The 20,735-nt window shown below is 40.2% G+C and overlaps 1 protein-coding gene across 6 annotated transcripts in view; it reads right to left on the reverse strand.

Moving 5' to 3' along the window:
* NIPBL (NIPBL cohesin loading factor) overlaps positions 1-20,735 on the reverse strand; it is a 242,831-nt gene that overhangs the window by 82,357 nt on the left and 139,739 nt on the right. For all 6 annotated transcript variants that reach the window (XM_077462850.1, XM_077462847.1, XM_077462848.1 and 3 more), the window contains 6 exons: positions 9,170-9,349; positions 4,259-4,438; positions 2,709-2,780; positions 1,668-1,757; positions 540-643; positions 361-447 (listed from right to left, as the gene is read on the reverse strand). In XM_077462850.1, coding sequence (XP_077318976.1) covers positions 361-447; positions 540-643; positions 1,668-1,757; positions 2,709-2,780; positions 4,259-4,438; positions 9,170-9,349 — 713 coding nt within the window. The remainder of the gene's footprint in view (positions 1-360; positions 448-539; positions 644-1,667; positions 1,758-2,708; positions 2,781-4,258; positions 4,439-9,169; positions 9,350-20,735) is intronic.

The raw sequence follows: 20,735 nt of genomic DNA on the forward strand, positions 1-20,735 counted from the left end.
AACCAATCAGCTTTTAACTTCACTGAAACCTGAAAGCTGATTGTTTACGATGCAAAGCTGCACCAGATTCTGTGTTCAACGGTTTTAAAAAATCTCTTCTATTGTGCCAATTCTTTAGACTACACCAAAGTTCTGCTATTTAAGACAAATAGATATGCATATAACATACACTGAAACACAATAAATATGTTACTATGAATGCTTTTAGTACGGCTTCACAGATGTGAATACCATTGCAGGAGCAAGTCAAAAGCCTTTTGCGCTACAAGGTTAACGTACTCTGAAGACGTTAGGCGATTTACTGAGAGCTAAACCTTTATTTCAGCTGCGTTGGATTCAGGCAAAAAAAAAAAAACTTACATGGTTTAGCATAGTTGACAGCTTTGAACCATCCTGGATATTCTTCTCAAGAATTCCCAGCAATTTGACCAGTTTTTCAGAAGAGATCTGTCATAATGATAAAGTAACAAACTGTTACAGCATATACATTTGGTGGAAAAATTGTAAATCACACAAGTAACTTGGAGGTTTTATTTGACCTTATTCATGATGCCCATAGCTTTGATTTTAGCAGATTCACTGCCCAGTTCATTGAGCTGATGTTTGCCTAGAAGAAGGTCTGCAGGGATCTCATCATCATCGCCTGTAATAAGAGGAAACAGACATGTTACCTTAGATAATGTAGCTCTGATATCAGATCCTAACTAGTAATACTGGCTCATCAATGGGTTTCCTTCCCACACTGTTCTGCCCGATTCCCCCAATATACCTGCTTTATTTAACCACTTAACCCCCGGGAAAGATTTACCCCCTTCACAACAAGGCAAGTTTTTGCGATAGGGCACTGCGTTGGTTTAACTCAATATTTCGCTGCCCTGTGACACTGTACACAAATAAAATGCATGTTCCCCCCCACAAATAGAGCTTTCTTTTGGTGTTATTTCACCTCTGCAATTTTTATTTTTTGCATTATGAACAAAAAAAAAAAGACCAACGATTTTGAAGAAAACACATTTTTCACTTTCTGCTATAAACTATGCAAACAAATGAAAAGAAAATTCTAAATTTCTTCATCAATTTAGGCCAATATGTATTCTGTTACATATTTTTGGTAAATAAAAAGTATTGGTTTGCATAAAAGTTATAGCGTCTACAAACAATGGGATATATTTATGGAATTTATATAAAAAAAAAATGATATATTAGTAATGGCGGCGATCAGCGACGCCAACAGTGATCAGGGCTAAAAAAAAAAAAATATTCACTGTCTGGGAAGGGGTTATCAGGGGCAAGCAAAGGGTTAACTGTGTGGATAGCCTGTGAGGTGTTTTTACTCAGGGAAAGCATTGGTCCATGCTCCTGCTTTGCAGGGACACGGGATCAATGCCTTTTCTATTGACAGGCGATCTGCCTTGTTTACATATTGCCGTTCTGGCTCTCTGCCTAATGATCAGCGGATACTGGCATACATTGAGTCCGCAGTACCTGCAGATCAGCTCCCGCTGTGTATAATCACAGTGGGAGCAGGACGTGGCAGCCTTATACGCAAGTTATATGGTCGACAAGTGGTTAAAAAAAAAAACTGCCATGAGAGAGACAAGAAATTATTTCTACGAAAGACATAGTAGCATTATAGTAGTTCTACAATACACCACTCTAGATCTTACCAAATGTTGTGAAATCCATGTCTTCCAAGTTCTCCAAAATATTTTCTACTGCTGATGAAAATCTCTTGAAGGTTGAGGAATCCATCATTTCTGAAAGATGCCAAAGAAAAATAAAAAAATGAAACCATTCTCAGAAACACTTGTTACCTTGCTATATTACATCTGCAAATCAGTCTGTTTTTTTAAACTTTCATGTCCCATTATAGAACAGCGTCACAGCTTAGACCTTGTGGCTCGGTTCACACCAGTGCGGGAAACCTGAGAATCCAGTGCGGGTTCCCTTATCGCACCTGGATCGCCCTGGTTCACACTGCCCTCTGCAAACCACTGCCGGTGTCAATACAAAGTTAACATCTCCCCCAGATTGGTTCACAGTGCGAACTGTGAAATGGTGCAGGAATCGGATCCCATGGACGTGCACACCATTGCAATCAGATTCCAGTGTGGACCCAAAATAAATAAATAGTCCTGCACCATTTTGGTCTGAATGCGATGCAAATTCACCATACAATCCATATGGCTGAATTTGCATCACACAGACATCGCATGTGATCTGCACAGTAGTGCAAATCGCATGGGGTATCTGACATCATTATAATGTGAACAAAGTCTGAAGGGAAAAGTTTTAAATTAGCACAGCACTATATCTGAGGACTGGTGGGGATTCACAAGAGCTGTAAACTGACTGTCTGCACCATCAACAAATACCATCTAGAGAGCATCAGGTCTCCCTGAGCATGTCTGAAAATTGAGGTAACTGCACAATTACTATCAGAAGGTGTTAGTATTTCACGAATAAAGCTGGATAATAAGGAATCAATTTTCTAAACTTGCAGGGCACCCCCAGTTGCCTGGTTATAAATATGTATAAATGTGTATACATGTATATGTAAGTATATGTATTTAAATGCAGCTCCAAACTCTGACTCTCACTAATTTGCAGAAAGCATGAACTGGTTTCAAAGAACTAAAAAGAGTATTAAACCTTTGAATAAAAAAAATAAATAAAAACTAGCATGTAAACAAATTCTCCATCTTTACCTTCAGGTGTCAGCTTGGGCTCATAAGCTTTCCTTTTTTTCTGTCGCTCTTTCTTCTTCATTCTCCGAGCCACTAAGAAGAAAATATTATTGTTATTATGATAATACAGATCTGGTCTCACCATAGACATTGGATTTCTATTTTACTGGTCAAGAGGAAAATTGTAAATACTTCTTCAAATGTAAAGCCAAAATGATTGCTTGTTTCAGAGTAGGGAAGGGTTAAAACCACGGATTTAGCCCCCGTTCACACTGTGCAACATGCGATTTGGCAAGTCGCACCTTATCTGTGGCTATTGAACCATTCAAATCAGTGCGACCCCGACTTGCACTGACTTTGAGAAGGGTCCTGCACATTTTTTGGCAATTTCATGTGTGACTTGCATTGGCATCTGTGCATAAAGTCACACAGATGTTGGAAACCGCACATGAAATTGCACTGTCTGACAGCTTTGAAATAGCACAGAAGTAGTGTGATTTTGAATGTGCATTTTGTGTGAAACGAGGCTCATTGCTTTTGGTTGGGTACTACTGAGGAAATTTACGATCACTTCCTGACCAATATACACAACATGTAATAGGAAACCTCTCAAAGTAAGGCTTCTCCATTGCAAAGTTCCCCCTTACTTTTTTTCTGGGGACAAGTCTAAAATTTACAATCTTCCTTACTTTGTTTCAGGGAAAATAGTCAATAGAACAGTTTATTTTCCCCAACAGACACACAGCAATAAAAGCGAGAACGTCTAACGCCCACAGAATAAACATTTTCCCTAGATACACTTTAAAGGGGTTGTAAACCCTCAAGGTTTTTCACTTTCTATGCATTGAGGTGAAAACCTCTAATGCTGCAGCCCCCAACCCCCGTTTTACTTCCCTGTACCCACTCTATCTTGTGCCGGGGTACAGCGAAGCCATTGGCTCCCGCTGCTGTCAATCAAATCCAATGACGCAGGTGCCGGGGCAGAGTCCTGCTTTCTGTGCCACCCTGTACTGATCAGTGAGTGGGTCTGTGATGGAATGTCTCCCAGCTCTTCAGGACTGGTAAGTACAGCTATCCCTGCCTCGGCGGGGCTGAGCAGCTGAGCATTCCCTGGTAGGTCGATTGGGAGGTCCCTCACCTCCCTTTCACAGGATCAATCAGCTTGCGCAAAAAGTCACACTTCTGCAGAAAAAAGCACAGACCGATGGGCACACATGGTTCCTAGGCCCTTCTTCTTCACTAGGCAAAATAAAACTGATGACTGCATGGCAGGCTGGACGGTTGTTGCCCAAGGGACCAACCCCATGGCGAAACTAAAGAGTTCTGAGTGTTGTATTACAACGAATGCCTAGTATCTCCTAGTAATAGTGCATAAAAATCCAATGGCTAAGAGAGGAGCTGTGTCGGTCGGTGAATATAAGAGAAATATGATTTTTACATGTAGGAGCAAAGTGTCAGAATTAGCCTGGGTGGAAAGTGGTTAATGCAATGATTAATTTATCTCCAGCATTGGTTATACAGAGATAAAAAGAAGTGTGAACGTTACACAGAAAACATGCATGTAATCTTACCTTCACTTAGACTTGGAGCTGGAGAGTCGTCCATGTCAGAATCTTCTGGACTCCGTTCCCTGTAGCGAGTACTGCGCCTTTCATTACCACCACGCCTATGATCACCAGAACTTCGCCTTTCCCGTTCTTCAATTTTCCATTCCGTGTCTGCTTTTCCTTTTTTGTGTCTTTTTTTGGAGGCTTTAACAAATCAAAGTAAGAGTGCTTAATACAAGCAGTGGATGATAGGAACAAATAGGCTCAATTGACAAAACTAACACACCAGGATAAGTATTAGGGTTGCACCTATACAGATATCGGTACGACGATACCAAGCATTTGCACGAGTATCGGTACTTGTGTAATTGCTCCGATACCTGAAACTGATAATTTCAGGTTCGGTTCTTTCCGCTGTTAGAGGGACTCCCCCACTGACAGCTGAAATGTAAAAAAAAAAAAAACAAAAAAAAAAAAAAACAAAAAAAAAAAAAACCTGGCAATCTGTTAAGGAGCGCTGCATCATTAACAGATGACTCCTTCAGCCGTTAGTGGGGTTCACCTGTTGACAGCTGAAGTGTAAACCAAGTCCTGGCAATTGCAGCCATCAAAAAAAAAAAAAGCAGCCAGGCTAGCGCAACATTGTTCAGCCAGTAGAACAGAAAGGTAAAAAGAAACATTGTTTCTTTTTGTATCCCTTTTTTCATCTGCAGATCAAAGGGATGAACTTCCATCTGCAGATGAAGTCAGTTTAAAGTCAAAATTCACCTTTTTTTTTTAATTCCTGCTCCCCTATGTTCCAATGTAGCATTTATGTAGTTTTTTTTTGCAAAAACAAAACAGCTTTCCATTAATTCTACACAGGACTTGAGCTGTTTAAGCACACTGCTCGATTACTTCTACCTTACTTCCTGGACAGACTTTAGGTCATGACACAGCAAGGAGTTGACCAGCTGATGGTAGATTATGCAGGATGTGTGAAAATGAGACTAGCTGGTCAACTCCTTCCTGTGTCATGACCTAAAGTCTGCCCAGGATGCAAGGCAGAAGTAATCGAGCAGTGTGTTTAAATAGCTATGAAGAGAGTGAGGTAAGCCTGTGTTAAATTAAAGAAAAGCTGTGTTTTATTTTTGCAAAATAAACACATTAACCTCCATGGCGGTATTCCCGAGTCTTGCTCGGGGTGAGATCTCAGTACCATAAGCGGTATTCCCATAGCAGGATCCATGTAGGGGTTTTACTTACCTTGTCCCCTGGATCCAGCGATGTCTCCCCACTGTGATCAGCGAGCCGCCGTGTCTTGCTCAATCTGTCACAGTGCAGAGCTCCGTTCCCTGAGAGGCATTGCGACGCATGGGGACGGAGTTCGTCGCAAAATTCAAAAAGTAAAAAACACTGTAGATGCAGTATACTGTAATCTTACAGATTACAGTACTGTATCAAATAATTACACATCTCCTTTGTCCCTAGTGGTTTGTCCAGTGTTCTGCATGCAGTTTTATATTATAAATACTATTCTTTATGCCAGGAAACTGGAGATTGTCCATAGCAACCAAAAAATGTCTGTTTACATCAAAAGTGGTTTTAGACCAGCTAGAAAACAGCGATAATAAATTAGAATCATTTTCAAAATTGAGCGATAGTAATTTGTGGGGAAATTCGTCATCAAACACAAAGTAATGACAGCGACAATTCTGCAACTCAGCACATTTCAGTAGTTTTGATTTGACTACATTATTGAATAATTTTTATTATTATATTTGTTATATTTATAGTTATTATGATTTTGTATTTCAAATTTTACCATACCCGGGATGTCTATTAGACTCTTGTTTGGACGAATTTAAGTGAATTATTTCTAAGAATTACAGGCCTACGATATAAAACGCCAACATTTCCATGCAAAATAATGGCACCGCTTTCAGCACCTAAAATCTGAAATAATCATACTGCCAGGGAGGTTAATGCTATACTGGTATATAGGAGGAACTGGAAAAAAGGCAACAAGGGTGAACTTGGCGTTTAAAGCAACCTGTCAAGGGGAAGAAAAAAAGAAACAAAAAAAAAAAAAAAAAACACGAAATGTTTCTTTTTTAACCCCTTATTAACTGTAATCAGCCTTAACTCCTTATTCTCCATTTTTTTCTTTTCCTGGCGATTTTTTTTTTTTGCTCACTTCATTTATAAACTTTTAATAAGTAAAAATTTTTTTGTTCGGTAATTTTTCACCATTTCAATATTTTTTTTTTAATGTATTTCATTTGTAAATAACTTTTCAATGCTTTGTACCATTTGCTGAAAGCTGAAGTGTTAAAGCAGTTGCACTAGGTAATTGGCATCAGTAAAAAAAATTTAAGTACCAGTACTCGTAAAAAAAAAAATGCCATCAGTGCATCCTGAAGTATACATATTTTACACAAAAATAAATAAAAAAACACGACTGAATTCAGGAACCTTATTGTAGCGTTAAAGCAGAAATAATGTCACTTCCGTAAACTCCCTAGTCAGTGCCAACATCTTCTCCCTGGGTTCTTCCGCTGTCTTGGTCAGCATTGGATGACGTGCATCACATGATTTCATCCAAGCCGACAATGTACACTGAGCTTTGCATGCCTTTTCTGCAGTAAAAGTAGTCTCCTGGCTTTTAATTCATTTTTTAACTTTCGTGGTGCTCTAAATCTTTGTGAATTGAACCTACTGCATGATTAATATTTTCAGGCTGGGTGGGTAAAAGTTAAAACTCCGCCCTGGATTATTCCTGCCTGTGAAAGATTTTCACTCAATTTGTCTTGGGCTCCGTTCACATCCAAGCGATCCCGAAATACAGCAATTTGCAGGATGCTCTCAAGACCCCCATGACTTTCAATGGCACCCTGATCATGGTGTGATTTTTCTGCAATTGCCGCCCGACGCATCACGGTAAAATCATGCAAACAGCATTATGGTACGCCTGTTGCCCAAAAGAGAACTTCTTGTGTGGTAGGTATACCATGATTCTGTTTGCGCAATTCATCGGGCAACAATCATGGGGGGGAAAAAAATAAAATAAAAAACCACGATCGGGGTGCCATTGAAAGTGATGGGGATCGCAAGGGCTTCTCGCAATTTGCCATTCCGTCCTGTCCACAAACTAAAAGGATAAATATTTCTGACTACAGAGCCAAAACTGCAGGGTAATGCAGTGTACTAGAACAAATGACAGAAACATTTTATAAAAGAATAACTAAGGGTTTAGAAAGGGGGGGGGAGGGGGACCACACATTTAAAAAAAAAACGTGAACACAAGAAAAGACTTCTCTGTGCTGGTGTTTCATCACATTTGGTAAGCGGTCAGAGTAGTCACCATCTTGCTACACCCCGCACTCATCCACAGTAAGAATTGTGTGAGAAGGGAACAAGCGGACTATTTGTTACACCCACCAGAGTTTTGCACTTTACACTTATTATTTTTAACTGTAAACTGAGGTTATATAGTAAAATACAGTACTAAGAACTCCGTTTGACTGTTTAGATGTTGAATTTTAAAAGCAGCGGCAATCCTGATCATCTCACAGGTTTGCTAATCTGACAGAAGTTTGCTGCTTTTCAAATTCAAAATCTAAACTGTCAGACGGAGTTCTAAATACTGTATTTCACTATATAACCTCTGTTTACAGTTAAATAAATGTAAAATGCAAAACACATTCTGACAGGTCGCCAAATCTGACGAAACACTGGCACCCAGTATTTTTGGAGGTGTGAACAGTTTGTTTACAAATAGCACTTTACAACCATGTGTGTTGGGAGGCAAAAAATTGCAGCTTTATAGATTGGCATGGAAAATCCTCTAAATTCATTCTATGGCTTGAATATTTTGAGCCAATGAGTTAGAAGAATGCAGGAAGAAACCTCTAAATTAAAGAAGTAGTACAGGCAAAGCTTATTTGGCCATTTTTCTCCTGTGGATCACAGGAGTGCAGTTCGTTCTGCACCGCTGTGACCCGTTTTCGGCAGACAGTGAGCTGAAGCCTGCTGTCAGCTGATATCACAGAGCTAGACCAGGCTTGGGAAAGATCACGACCATATGGTCAGGATCCAGTCACGTCTGGACCGGTACCCAGCTCAGGCTCTCAGCAAGCTGCTAAAGACAGACACAGGAAGCGGCGCCTTCTAAGCGTAGCAATTAGATCATTTTAATAAAATAATGAGTAGTAAATGACAGATGCACTCACAAATGATGAAAAAGAGCGTAATTCATACTGAGCTGTAGTATCAGTTGGTCGTCCCTTGTAGTGATGACCGTGGTGGAACCCAGTGCTCTCCATATTCGGGGAAGGGAATCAGCAAACACAGGAGCTGCTGAGCGCCTGAGCCAGCCACCCCCTCCACAAGCCCAGCACTCCAGGGAGCGTTGGAGTGGCAGAGCAGACAGCGGTGACTGACAATCACCAGACTCTCTGCTCACGGAGCTCTGAGAACTGAGTGCTGGGCGGTGTTTGATCGCTCAGTTCTCAGTCTGACCAGACGGGGGATCGATGCTGCATCCACCTAAGCAAGATTCTAAAACTTTTTTAAAAATCTCATACTTCTCTTTTAAAGTTCTTGCCAAATGAGAGACTAGAGTACTGAAGCCAGCCAGTGAGTTAAATATAACAATCAGGTAAATATCAGGGGTAGGCCCACAGTGATGACTACAATATCACTACAGGTTTGCTTCTAAAATGCACAATAAAGACCTGTTTGTGGCCATTCTTCTTGGCTTAGTGGGATTTCAGTCTAGTGATTGAACAGGTAGCCTGTTTTTGTGTCTATGGAAGATGCGAGTTTAGACATGTGTAAACATGTGAACAGTTGTTTCATTGACAACATTTCATCTCAACATTTTTTTTTTAATGAACATCCTGCCTTTCCAGAAAATTTCCTTTAGGATCCATTCAAAGGCAGCCAATTACTCACGCTCAAAGTCTTCTTCGCTTTCATTGTCTTCTGAGCTAATTTCTGCATATTTAGGCTTCTCGTTTACAGTGCTGCGTTTGCGTTTGTTCATTTTTACGCGTTCACAAAGCGGCATCGATGACTCGATTTCTGCTACCAATTCAGGAGGAAGTTCCTTCAGGACAGACTGATCAATGCCCCCTACAGAATTAAAGAAGAGTCATTACTCAACCACATATCAGATAAAAGACAACTTCTATGAAGCATAAAATGCTACCCGTGAAAAACCTTTAACTGCATTAGTTCAACAAATCGGAAAACAATTGTTTTTTTTGTAATGTTTACAAGACCCCAAAACACCCACCAATTAGCTCTTCACCAAAAAGTAATGCAATTAGAAGGTTACTTAAAGCATATGTAAACCATCACCTTGTAAAACAACCCATTCCGTTTAAAATAGAAATGAAAAGGCAAAACCTGTTTATATATAAATAAAAAACACACACACAAATATATTTCCTTTTTTTTTATAAGTTATATTAACTCTGTTCTAAGCTGCCTAAGAGGCTTGGAAAGATGGGGACAGGAGAAACAGCAGCCCCTTCCCAGTGAATGGCTGTTCAAGAGGGGCGTGTCAGGACTAGTCTGATCATTTGAGAGCAGGCTGAGTTCCCAGCACAGCTAGAGATCTGACTGACCCGCTGTGCTCTCATGCCTGGTGTGGTCAGTTTTTAAAAAGGAAAGTAGAGGGATTGGCAGAAATACCAGGCTTTTCACACAAGGGAAGCAATACAAAAAACAGGATAAATTTTCATACAAGTACATGGTACAGCAGAGCAGGCACACATCTGGAATATGAAATGTTGGGTTTATATACTCCAACTGTTACAACACTGAAATACTTGGCTAAACCATCTAATTTTGAGCTTGCCTGGGATCATCAAATCGTCATTTTCTAATGAAAAGGCCTTTCAGACCTTCAAACCTATATATTGCCAAAATGGTTCTTTTCATTTGAGATAGATTATATTAGGATAAAATTCATAAAACCTCAGTAAAGTTTTTTTTTTTTGGTTTGTTTTCTTGCGGGAAGATTGCCCTCAGCATTGGTCCTGGTGACCAATGCCCTCAGTACAGAGTGTGAAAGGAAATTCAAAAATGTTCGTAGTAGTTTTTAAAAAAAAAAAAAAAAAAAAACGATTAAGCAACTAATTTAGATTATAACGCACATACAGATCCAACTACTTTTAGCTGATCTCCTTGCATTGCAACTCTGCATTAGTCAGTGGTAAATGTGGTACACACTATATACACTCACCCGACACTAGTTAGTTTCCACAATCCAAGACTTAACTTCACAGTTCACACAAATACGTTTTCAATTCAAACTTGCTTAGTTATTTTTTCCCCCCCACAGTAGCGTGAAATCCCTCCACTTCTGGTCTAACTAATCACTCTCACCCTATGGCATGGACCCCTTTGCAAACATGTGGTCATGCAAGCAGGTATCAAAAGGGTTAACACGGACCATAAACTCCTTAGATCTCAGCAAGGATGCCAGGTCATGGGTAGAAAGAAAAGTGCTCACCACTTAAGTATAAGATTAAATTTTTGTGTTCAAATACAAACTACTCACATAAAGATGATAAAAACACAGCATGTAAAGCCGACAATCGCGTTCGTTCCGTAGGACAGCAGCGGTTGATGTCATGCGTAGCTCCTCCCCGTACGCTCAATCAGAATGTCAACATCACCGGACTCCTCCCCCCTTCCCTTCGTTAGACAGAGGCAACTTGGGGAAGGGGGGAGGAGACGTCGATGTTCGTGACGTCCGAATCTCCGACGGAACTCCCTGAAGCCGGCGGAGAGGTGAGTACCAATCAAATAAAAAATGTTATCGATTAATCGAGGAATTAATCTTTAATTTAATTTAATCTTTAATTTCCACAGCCCTAATATACATCTTCATCAATTAAGCAGGTAAAAGGTCTGGAGTTGATTCTAAAGCCCCTTACACAGCATCAGTTTTTCCTTCAGATTCACCAAAACCATATAATATGAGGCCAAACTTTAGGAGTTTCAAGCCCTTGCACTACATGATTTTGGTAAATCTGAAGACAAAAATCAGTAAAAAATCTGATAGTGTGTATAGGGCATTAGTGTGGTATTTGGAATCTATTGCTGTGAACCTACATTATACCTTCAAATGAGCTGTCCATGCAAGTGAAACAGGCCATCGTAAGACTTCAAAAATGAAACAAATCCATCAGAGAGATGGCAGCAAGGAGTGGCCAAATCAACAGTTTGGTACATTCTGAGGAAAGAAGAACGCACTGGTGAGCTGATCAACATAAAAAGGCCTGGGCGTCCATGGAAGACAACAGTGGTGGATAATTGCAGGATCCTCTCTATGGTAAAGAAAAACCCATTCACAACATCCAGACAAGTGAAGGAGACTCTCCAGGAGGTTGGTGTATCTTTGACAAAGTCTACAATCAAGAGAAGACTTCACAAGAGAAAATACAGAGGGTTCACCACTAGGTGTAAACCATTCATAAGCCTGAATAGAAAGGCCAGATTAGACTGACAAAAACAGTTCTGGAAAATAATTCTTTGGATGGATTAAACTAAGATTGATCTGTACCAGAATGACGGGAAGAATAAATTGTGGAGAAGGCTTGGAACAGCTCATGATCCACAGCACACAACATCATCTGTAAAACATGGTGGAGCTGGCAGTGTGATGGCATGGGCATGCATGGCTTCCAGTGGCACTGGGTCATTGGTGTTTATTGATGATGCGACAGAAGCAGCCGGATGAATTCTGCAGTGCTTAGAGATATACTGTCAGCCCAGATTCAGCCAAACGCATCAAAGTTGATTGGACGGCGCTTCACAGTACAGATGGACAATGATCCAAAACATACTGCAAAAGAAACCCAGGAGATTTTGAAGGAAAAGTGGAATATCCTGCAATGGCGCAAATCACATGATCTCAACCCATTTGAGCATGTATTTCACTTGCTGAAGGCAAAACTAAAGGCGGAAAGATCCCCAAAGAACTGAAGACAGCTGCAGTTAGAGCCTAGCAAATCACCAGAAAGGAGGAAACCCAGTCTTTGGTACTGTCCATGGGTTCTGGACTTCAGGCAGTCATTGCCAGTAAAGTATTCTCAATGAAATATTAAAAATGAACATTTTATTTATGATTATATTCATTTGTCCAGTTACATGTGAGCCCCTGAAAATGGGGGAACTGTGTATAAAAATGGTTGCAGTTTCTAAAATTTTAACTTAATAAATTAAAGTCAAATTCCAACTCACACTCTTTAAGCAGTTACAGCAACAAGTTTGTTTCCTATTGGGAAACGGGTTTTACATAAAGAAAAGTTGATCATTGTAAGCACCCCAATCAGTTGCTTCAATTCTCTAACTGCTACATCTGCAGGTGAGCTTGTTCTGATGGGGGAAAAAAAAAAAAAAACGTTTGCTAGATTACCAGGTAAAAATAAAAAGGCGTATAATGTTTGCTATTGACCTTGCTTTCTAAAGATGCTAGCAGACTGGCTGTCAAGCTAAACCCTTGCTCTAAATGTTCTGTTCTATCAGCAGATTGGGGACTGTGGAAGAAGGGGAGGATCAGAGAAGACCGGATCAAGTAGCCTTTTTACAAAATACAGAGGATTAACCCCTTAGGTTCTACCGTGAGCATAACAAACATGCTTTACTGCATATACAGACTGCTTTTACCATTTGTGTGCGTTTAGCAACATTAAGTGCTGATATCACCAACCTGGGATATGAACACCGGTAAGCACTTTGACCAAACCTTGATCAGCATGCTTTCTCCAGCTTAGTGACTTACAGAATAGTGAAGCCAGCAAGCAAACCAGAAGAGCAAGGCAACTAGCATTTTAAACCAGTAGCCAGCAATGGAACCCTCAGTATTTTCCACATGACAAGTGTACTTTAATATAAAGCTGGCCATGCATTATCAGGAAAAAAAAATGAAACAGATTCTGCCATCCACACTATAAAGTGCAGATGGACAAATCTGCTACTGCAGCTATGATATTCTGAGAGCCGGTACCAGAAGCTGTCAGAATATTCAAAGAACAGCTGCATCTGATTGGATGCAGCTGGTGCTCAGTGGACAATCTGCATTTGCCGACGTCACCAATCCCACATGTATCCTAGGACGATGGATTTTTGTGTGCCAGTCGACACACTAAAACAAAGGCTTGTGTTATCAGCGGATGCTGTAAGTGCATTATTTTAGATTTCAATAAATTTTATAATGATTTTTACAGTGCACCAGGGGTTGACAAATTTGCTTGGAATCTAGGAGCCAGCTAAAAAAGTTAGGAGCCAGGTCCGTGACGGCGATCCGGACCTGTCCCTGGCCTGACATGGAGACGAGTGAGGGGAAGATAGCCTCCAGCCCCCCACCTGTCTCCAAGTCATTGCCCATAGCTCTTAGAGGGACATTTTATTTGTTTTATTTTTTTCAAATGACGATTTTTTTTTAAATTGCATTTTAGTGTAAATATGAGATGTGAGGTCTCTGACCCCAGACCTTATATATAAGAGGACCTGTCATGCTTTTTTCTATTACAAGGGATTTTTTACATTGCTTGTAATAGGAATAAAAGTGATACACTTTTTTTTTAAAAGAACCGTGAAAAAATAAAAGTTTAAAAGAAAAAAAAAAAGAAAAAATTTTAAATGCGCCCTGTCCCGCCAAGCTTGCATGCAGAAGCGAACGCATATATGAAAGCAATGTTCAAACCACACATGTGAGGTATCACTGCGATCGGTAGAGTAAGAGCAATAATTCTAGCCCCAGACCTTCTCTGTAACTCAAAACGTGCAACCTGTAGAATTTTTTAAACGTCGACTATGGAGATTTTAAAGGGTAAAAGTTTGTCGCCATTCCATGAGCGGGCACAATTTTAAAGCATGACATGTTGGGTATCAATTTACTCAGAGTAACATTATCTTTCACAATATAAAAAAAAATTGGGCTAACTTTACTGTTGTCTTATTTTTTTTTTATTAAATAAATTATTTTTCCCCAAAAAAAGTGCGCTTGTAAGTCCGCTGTGCAAATATGGTGTGACAGACAGTATTGCAACGACCCCCATTTTACTCTAGGGTGTTAGAATAAAAAAAAAAAAAAAAAAAAAAGTGTATATATATATATATATATATATATATATATATATATATATATATATATATATATACATATATATATATATACATATACACACACACATGTGTGTGTGTGTGTGTGTGTGTGTGTGTGTATATATATACACATATATATATATACATATATACACACATACATATATATATATATATATACATATATATACACACATATATACACATATACATATATATACACATATACACACATATACACACATATACATATATACACATATACATATATACATACATATACATACACACACACACACACACACACATATATATATATACACATATATACACACATATATACATGTGTGTGTTTAGGTGTTCTAAGTAAATGAAAGGAGATATCTCCATTAGCATTGCTGGTTGTAATTCCAACGGCCACCACAAGAGGGCGCCAGATTCCAGAAGGAATAGGATCACAGAAGGCCTCAAAGCCGGGGGCTCAATTACCGGCCGGCGGCGGCGCGGCCCGACGCAATCACGCCGGGGGGTCCACGGAGACAGGATACCCCCAGCTGTGCTGCCCCAGGCGCCAATCGCTAATTCTAGTCGCCAATGCGACCTGGCGCCCAGGTTTTGTCGAGCCCTGCAGTACACCATGTGGAGCATTTTGTTTTCTAGGAGAAAATCTCACATGTAACAAGGTGCCAAGGGGTGAGCCTGTGTTGAACAATCAGATCTGGAGAAAGGCCTTGGCTGGGCTAAAGCCACAAGCTTAAACAATCTCTTGTAATGAGGGGTCTACAGGAGCTGGTAAGCATGTTTTTCAGCTGGTGGAAGGACTGATGTTTAAAGGATCACTAAAGGCATTTTTTTTTTTTAAACAAACATATTATACTTACCTCCACTGTGCAGCTTGTTTTGCAGAGAGTGGCCCCGAACCTGCTCTGGGGTCCCTCGGCGGCTGTCTCTGCTCCTACCCGCAAGGACTCCACAACTTCATGCGAGCTGCCTCGCATGGTGTGTAATGCTTGCGTGTGCGCTCCCGGATACAGTGAGTGGCTATAGCTGCCTGCTCTATCACTCGGCCCCGCCCCCTGGCGCGCCGCATCATTGGATGCAATTGACAGCAGCGCGAGCCAATGGCTGCGCTGCTTTCAATCCATCCACTCTAGTCAATCAATGGCCAGGGTGAGCAGCAAAGAGGATGTCGGGGGCGAACCCGAGACTTTCGAGGGGTCGGGTAAGTAAAATCGGCGGCGGCATTGTCGGGTGTTTTTTCACCTTAATACATAGAATGCATTAAGGTGAAAAAAAACTTACCTTTACAACCCCTTTAAGGTCACTATAAGGTGGTGGATGGTGAAGACTAGAGCTGCACGATTCTGGGCAAAATGAGAATCACAATTTTTTTGCTTAGAATAAAAAGATCACGATTTTTTCATGATTCTTGCGACGTAAAATCTTTCACATTATACAAAAAAAAAAAAAAAAAAAAAAAGGGGATAACTTCACTGTTTTTTTTTTTTTTTTTTAATTCATTCAATTGAAAAAAAAAATGCATTTTAAAGACCGCTGCGCAAATACAATGCGACAAAATATTGCAGCAACCATCATTTTATTCTATAGGGTATCTACTAAAAATATATATAATGTTCGGGGGTTCTAAGTAATTTTCTAGCAATAAAATTCGCTGATCCCCGCTGAGCCGGCAGATGACAAGTCCGTGTCTGCACTCTGTGTAGGGACAGACCTGTCGGATGTCAGCTCTTGGATGATTATGGACCGCCTGTCCGTTTTCATCCGATCCAATCCACCAGACGGATGGAAAATAGCATCTGTCTGGATTTTGCGGATCGGATGTCAGCAGACATGTCGCTGCTAACATCCGACGCTCCATAGAAAAAACTGACAGGCGGATCTGAACGGTCCCGCATGTGTGAAAGGGGCCAAAGTCTATTCCATTGACAAATTGTTACAATGTTTATACTTAAGTTCAACTGATAAAGAACGTTGTGATTCTTGGCAGACTGCCCGGTTTTTCTCTTCCTTTTTTTTTTGATGGCTGTGGCTTTAGAAGAGCAGAGAGAATTCTTTGCATAGAAAGAATTGTGAAACACTTTAGTCAAGGTTGTGATAACCATTCTTGATGATTAATTGTGCAGCTCTAGTGAAGACTAACACCAGGAGTTTACATAATTATCACATCACTGGTGGAGTATGTATAATTTAATAACTTTTTCAACAGGACACTTAAAAAAAAAAAAAAAAAAAGCAAAATCTTGATGAACACCAGATAAAATTGGGTTCCCGACCCTATATCACATCATAGGGAGTCCTACCTTCTAACATTCACCACAGAATAGCAGTGGGTGGGAGACAAAGCAGGATAAGTGGAGACGGACTTTCACCCCCTTCTGAATGCTGAGGCTACTCAATGCCACCCTGGGCCATGAATACACATCGTGAGTTTCCATGGTGCTAGAGGTCTGTAGACCTGCATCATAAAAATACCTGATGCTCAGGGTGGATAAAAAGTGAAATATATATAAAAGTTTTATTTTAATCGTATTCTTTTGATTATTAACACATTTATTTTAATAATCTAAAGATAGTTTTCTATTTAAGATACCTTAATTTTGTTTTTTTAGCATGAAACTGAGCTTGGTTATGTAGCATGAGACTGTATATTCTGTAATATTTACATTTTTGGTAAACTTATTCAATGAATCCAAGCTCTGAAAACTGAGACTATGCACACAATTTTGCAGTAACCATGAGATAAAAAAAGTTTTTATTTTAATTATTGCAAATCTATGTACATTATAAACTAAGATTGAATCAGTTCTGATATCGCTGTTTTACTAACTTGACAACTTATTCTAAATAGGAAACCTTCATTTTGTTTGCAAGTATTAAAGATTCCAACTACCAGCAAGAATAAGTCCTTACTTTTAAAGAGCATATGTCATTTCAGATCCATCATGGTAGCACCTGTTAGCGGGCATCCACTCAGCTGCTGCTGCCACGTCCCTCACCTTGTGTCACTGCCACATCACCAGCCACCCCAATAAAGTGAATGGGACGGTCAATGCGTTAACAGCGGGTCATCGATAACAGTTGCTCTTTAAAAATTATGATTTAATTCAAGTTGATTTAAATACAGCCTTTTTACTAGCAATTTAAATCAACTTGATTTAAATCAAATCCACCTTGCTGATGCTATGTGAAACCAAGACTGCATGCCTCAGAACCCTGGCTGAGAAACATCGCTCTAAACGCATAAAAAGCAGTTCCCTGACTGGGTCCTTTGCTACTATAGCACAGGTTTTCAGTTTAACTAGGTTACAATAGTGATCATGCGTGCAGATTTTTATTCCAGTCCGACGCAATTGTAATTTGTTAATTCAATGACCATCTTAAAAGGAAACTTGTACCAAAAAATATGGAGGCTGCCATAGGAAGAATGATATAGAGAGGCATGACCAGGCAACAACTAAAGGGAGGAAGCTCCCATGAGGAAATTTACAAAAAAATCTAATGCAGCAGCCATGTTTTTATAGGATTAATGAAAAAAATATATTTTTTGAATTATCACTTCAAGTCACCACCAAAATATTTTATGTAGGCAAAGTGGTTCAAATGCACATCCAGATACCGGGATACCTTGACAAATATAGCCTAAAAATAAACTTAAAATAACAAACCTAAAGCTATCTCAAATATTACATTCCCCACAATCATTTGTTTACTAGAATCTCTACAGAGGTGGCAGAGTGCCCAGAGTCATACAATGACTTCCCATTCTGACTGTAAATAGTCAACAGTCATTTTAAATCAATAGGTAAAGTCTAGTGCACACGGGCAGAATGTCAGGCGACATTTAGTCTGTGTATAGAGCAGTCGTGTCTGATTGTGCAAAGGGTCATGACGAAAAAAAGATCCATTGACCGGCTTCAGATCTGCACTCCGACCTGAGCTGTCAGATTTTTCCCATTCATAATGCACTGCATGGGGTTTGAACTATGGACACCAGGCCTAGAAGGGCCAAAAAGATGGCTTTTGGACAAGCAGATCCTATTATAGAAGCACAGAGCAGCCATAGGGGAAGATTTAAAAAGGCCTGGTTCACCAATGAGCTTGGTGCTTTTTGCAGAAATGAACTACAGTTCATTTAACATGGTTTCCTATGGGACACGTTCACATCTACGCTTTTTTTTTTCAGCAGCTGCATTTTTGGAAAGGGTCAGGGACCGCTTTAAAACCAAAAACGGTGCTGTACAATAGACTTCAATGGAGAAGCATGTAGTGAGTTTTTGCAGTGATTTGCATTTAATTTGCCAATTTAACAGCAAATCGGAAAAAAACAAAACAAAAAAAACACCCAAAAAGCATTGCGGAAACAAAATCAAAAGAAAGCGCCATAGGTGTGAACCAGGCCAAAAACTAGAGTGTGTAAAATCTGGTGCAGCTGTGCAAGTTAGCCAATCAGCTTCTAACTTCAGCTTGTTCAATTAAAGAGGTTGCAAAGTCAGAAGGTTTTTTATCTTAATGCATTCTATACATTAAGATAAAAAGCTGTGTGCAGCATCCCCCCTCATATTTACCTGAGCCCCCTCTCGGTCCAGCAATGTCCACGAGTGTCTCGGCCATCTGAGACTCTCCCCCCTGATTGGCTGAGACACAGCAGTGGCTTCTGTCAAAGTCAGCTAGCCAATCAGTTGGGGGGGGGGGGGACGAGGAGCTGTGGCTTGGCTCGGGTGCCCCCATAGCAAGCTGCTTGCTGTGGGGGCACGCAAAAGGTGGGGGGGAGCCAAGAGCACTGAAGAGGGACCTGAGAAGAGGAGGATCCGGGCTGCTCTTTGCAAATCCACTGCAAAAGAGTAGGTAAGTATAGGAGACCTTTCCATAACTTTAAAGCATTTGTTAACCAGAAAAGAAAAAGATCCTGTTCCCTTAAAGCATGTTATACAGCACAGTGCCCCCCGTATCACCTGAAATACCTGGCTGATCCTGCCTTACTATACCCTCCCCTCTGCAAACAGACCTCGATAATCATGGCTGCTGACCCTCGATATTGTGGTCAGTTTGCGCGATTCTGTCAGCCGCAGCCTGCCATCTGTCTCCTCCTCCCTCCTCTGTCTGTCTCTGCTCTACCAGTGCCCGCCCTACTCTTGCTTCTCTCATTTCAGCTATTAAATGCTTTCATGCTCTCTGCACCATTATTATAATTGCCCCTGTGCCTGTGTTCTGTACAAAATAAAATAAAAACACATCACAATTGTACCTGTATGAGCTTCGCTCCCACCGCTCAGCTGATCGACGCTCTCTCTCCCCCCTCCTCCCCAGCTGAGATCAGCGGGAGGTCTTGGCTCCGCCCACTGCAGCTGTGAGCCGGAGACAAGGAAGAAGAGGAATCAGCTGAGCACCAGCAGTGGCGCCCATACAGGTACAATCATATCTCTTTTTTTTTTTTTTGTTTTTTTACAGAACACGGGCACAGGGACAATTATAATAGTGAGGATGGCATTTAAAGCGAGAGTAAACCCAGTTTAAAAAAAATAAATAAATAAAAAAAAAACACTTACGTTCCTGGCATGCCGGAAATGCTAATGTTCACATTGGTTGTGCTCTCAACCAAACTTTCAAACCATCCAATGGCTGGTGTCATGTGCAGCATTAAGCCAAGATGGCGGCTTCCTTGACCGAAAACGATAGAAGGGTTTACTTCCACTTTAATAAACGTGGGTTAACAACCACTTAAGCTTTGTTAAAAAACAAAACAAAAAAAAAAACAAAAAACTGGAAGTCCATTGGTTTATTTGCAGAGCTGCATCAGATTTGGCACTCTAGTTTTCTTAAATCAACCCCCCAAGCGTGATCCTAACAACATTTATTCTTTGTAAGAATAAGACTCTCTTACAAATATTATAAGTTTCTATTCTAAGTTACATTTATCCTGATCCCATTCAGGATGTGAACGTTCTCTTTTGTGATATGTATTGATTTACCTTTTGTTTCATTGCGTTATGTTAAATATGCACACACGAAGACCTACACGAACCTATTGTATCCGACATGACTGTACCTCATGTATCTGTTAATATGGTCTCATTTTACTTTTATTCCTGATTGTTCATATGGTCTTGTTTCAATAAAATAGGATTTAACTAAATCACCCCCAAAATGTGAGTGTATTGGAAGCTGCTGTGCAGAAATCATAGGGAAAAGCTGACAAACTTCACAGGGAAAGATTACTCAGCCTTTTTCAACCTGTGGAACCCAGGAGATAATTCTCAGGTCTCAGAGAACCCCTGCTAAAAATTATACCCACAGCTCTTGGCATATTAGAATGATATGCAAGTTGTAGAAGTTCTACATGAGAGAATAAAAAACGTGGTGTAAGTACCTAGAGTGC

This window comes from Lithobates pipiens, unplaced genomic scaffold, assembly GCF_037356315.1.
Source record: "Lithobates pipiens isolate NorthernLeopardFrog02 unplaced genomic scaffold, aLitPip1_a1.2 Scaffold_3, whole genome shotgun sequence".
In the NCBI taxonomy this organism is placed as follows: domain Eukaryota; kingdom Metazoa; phylum Chordata; class Amphibia; order Anura; family Ranidae; genus Lithobates; species Lithobates pipiens.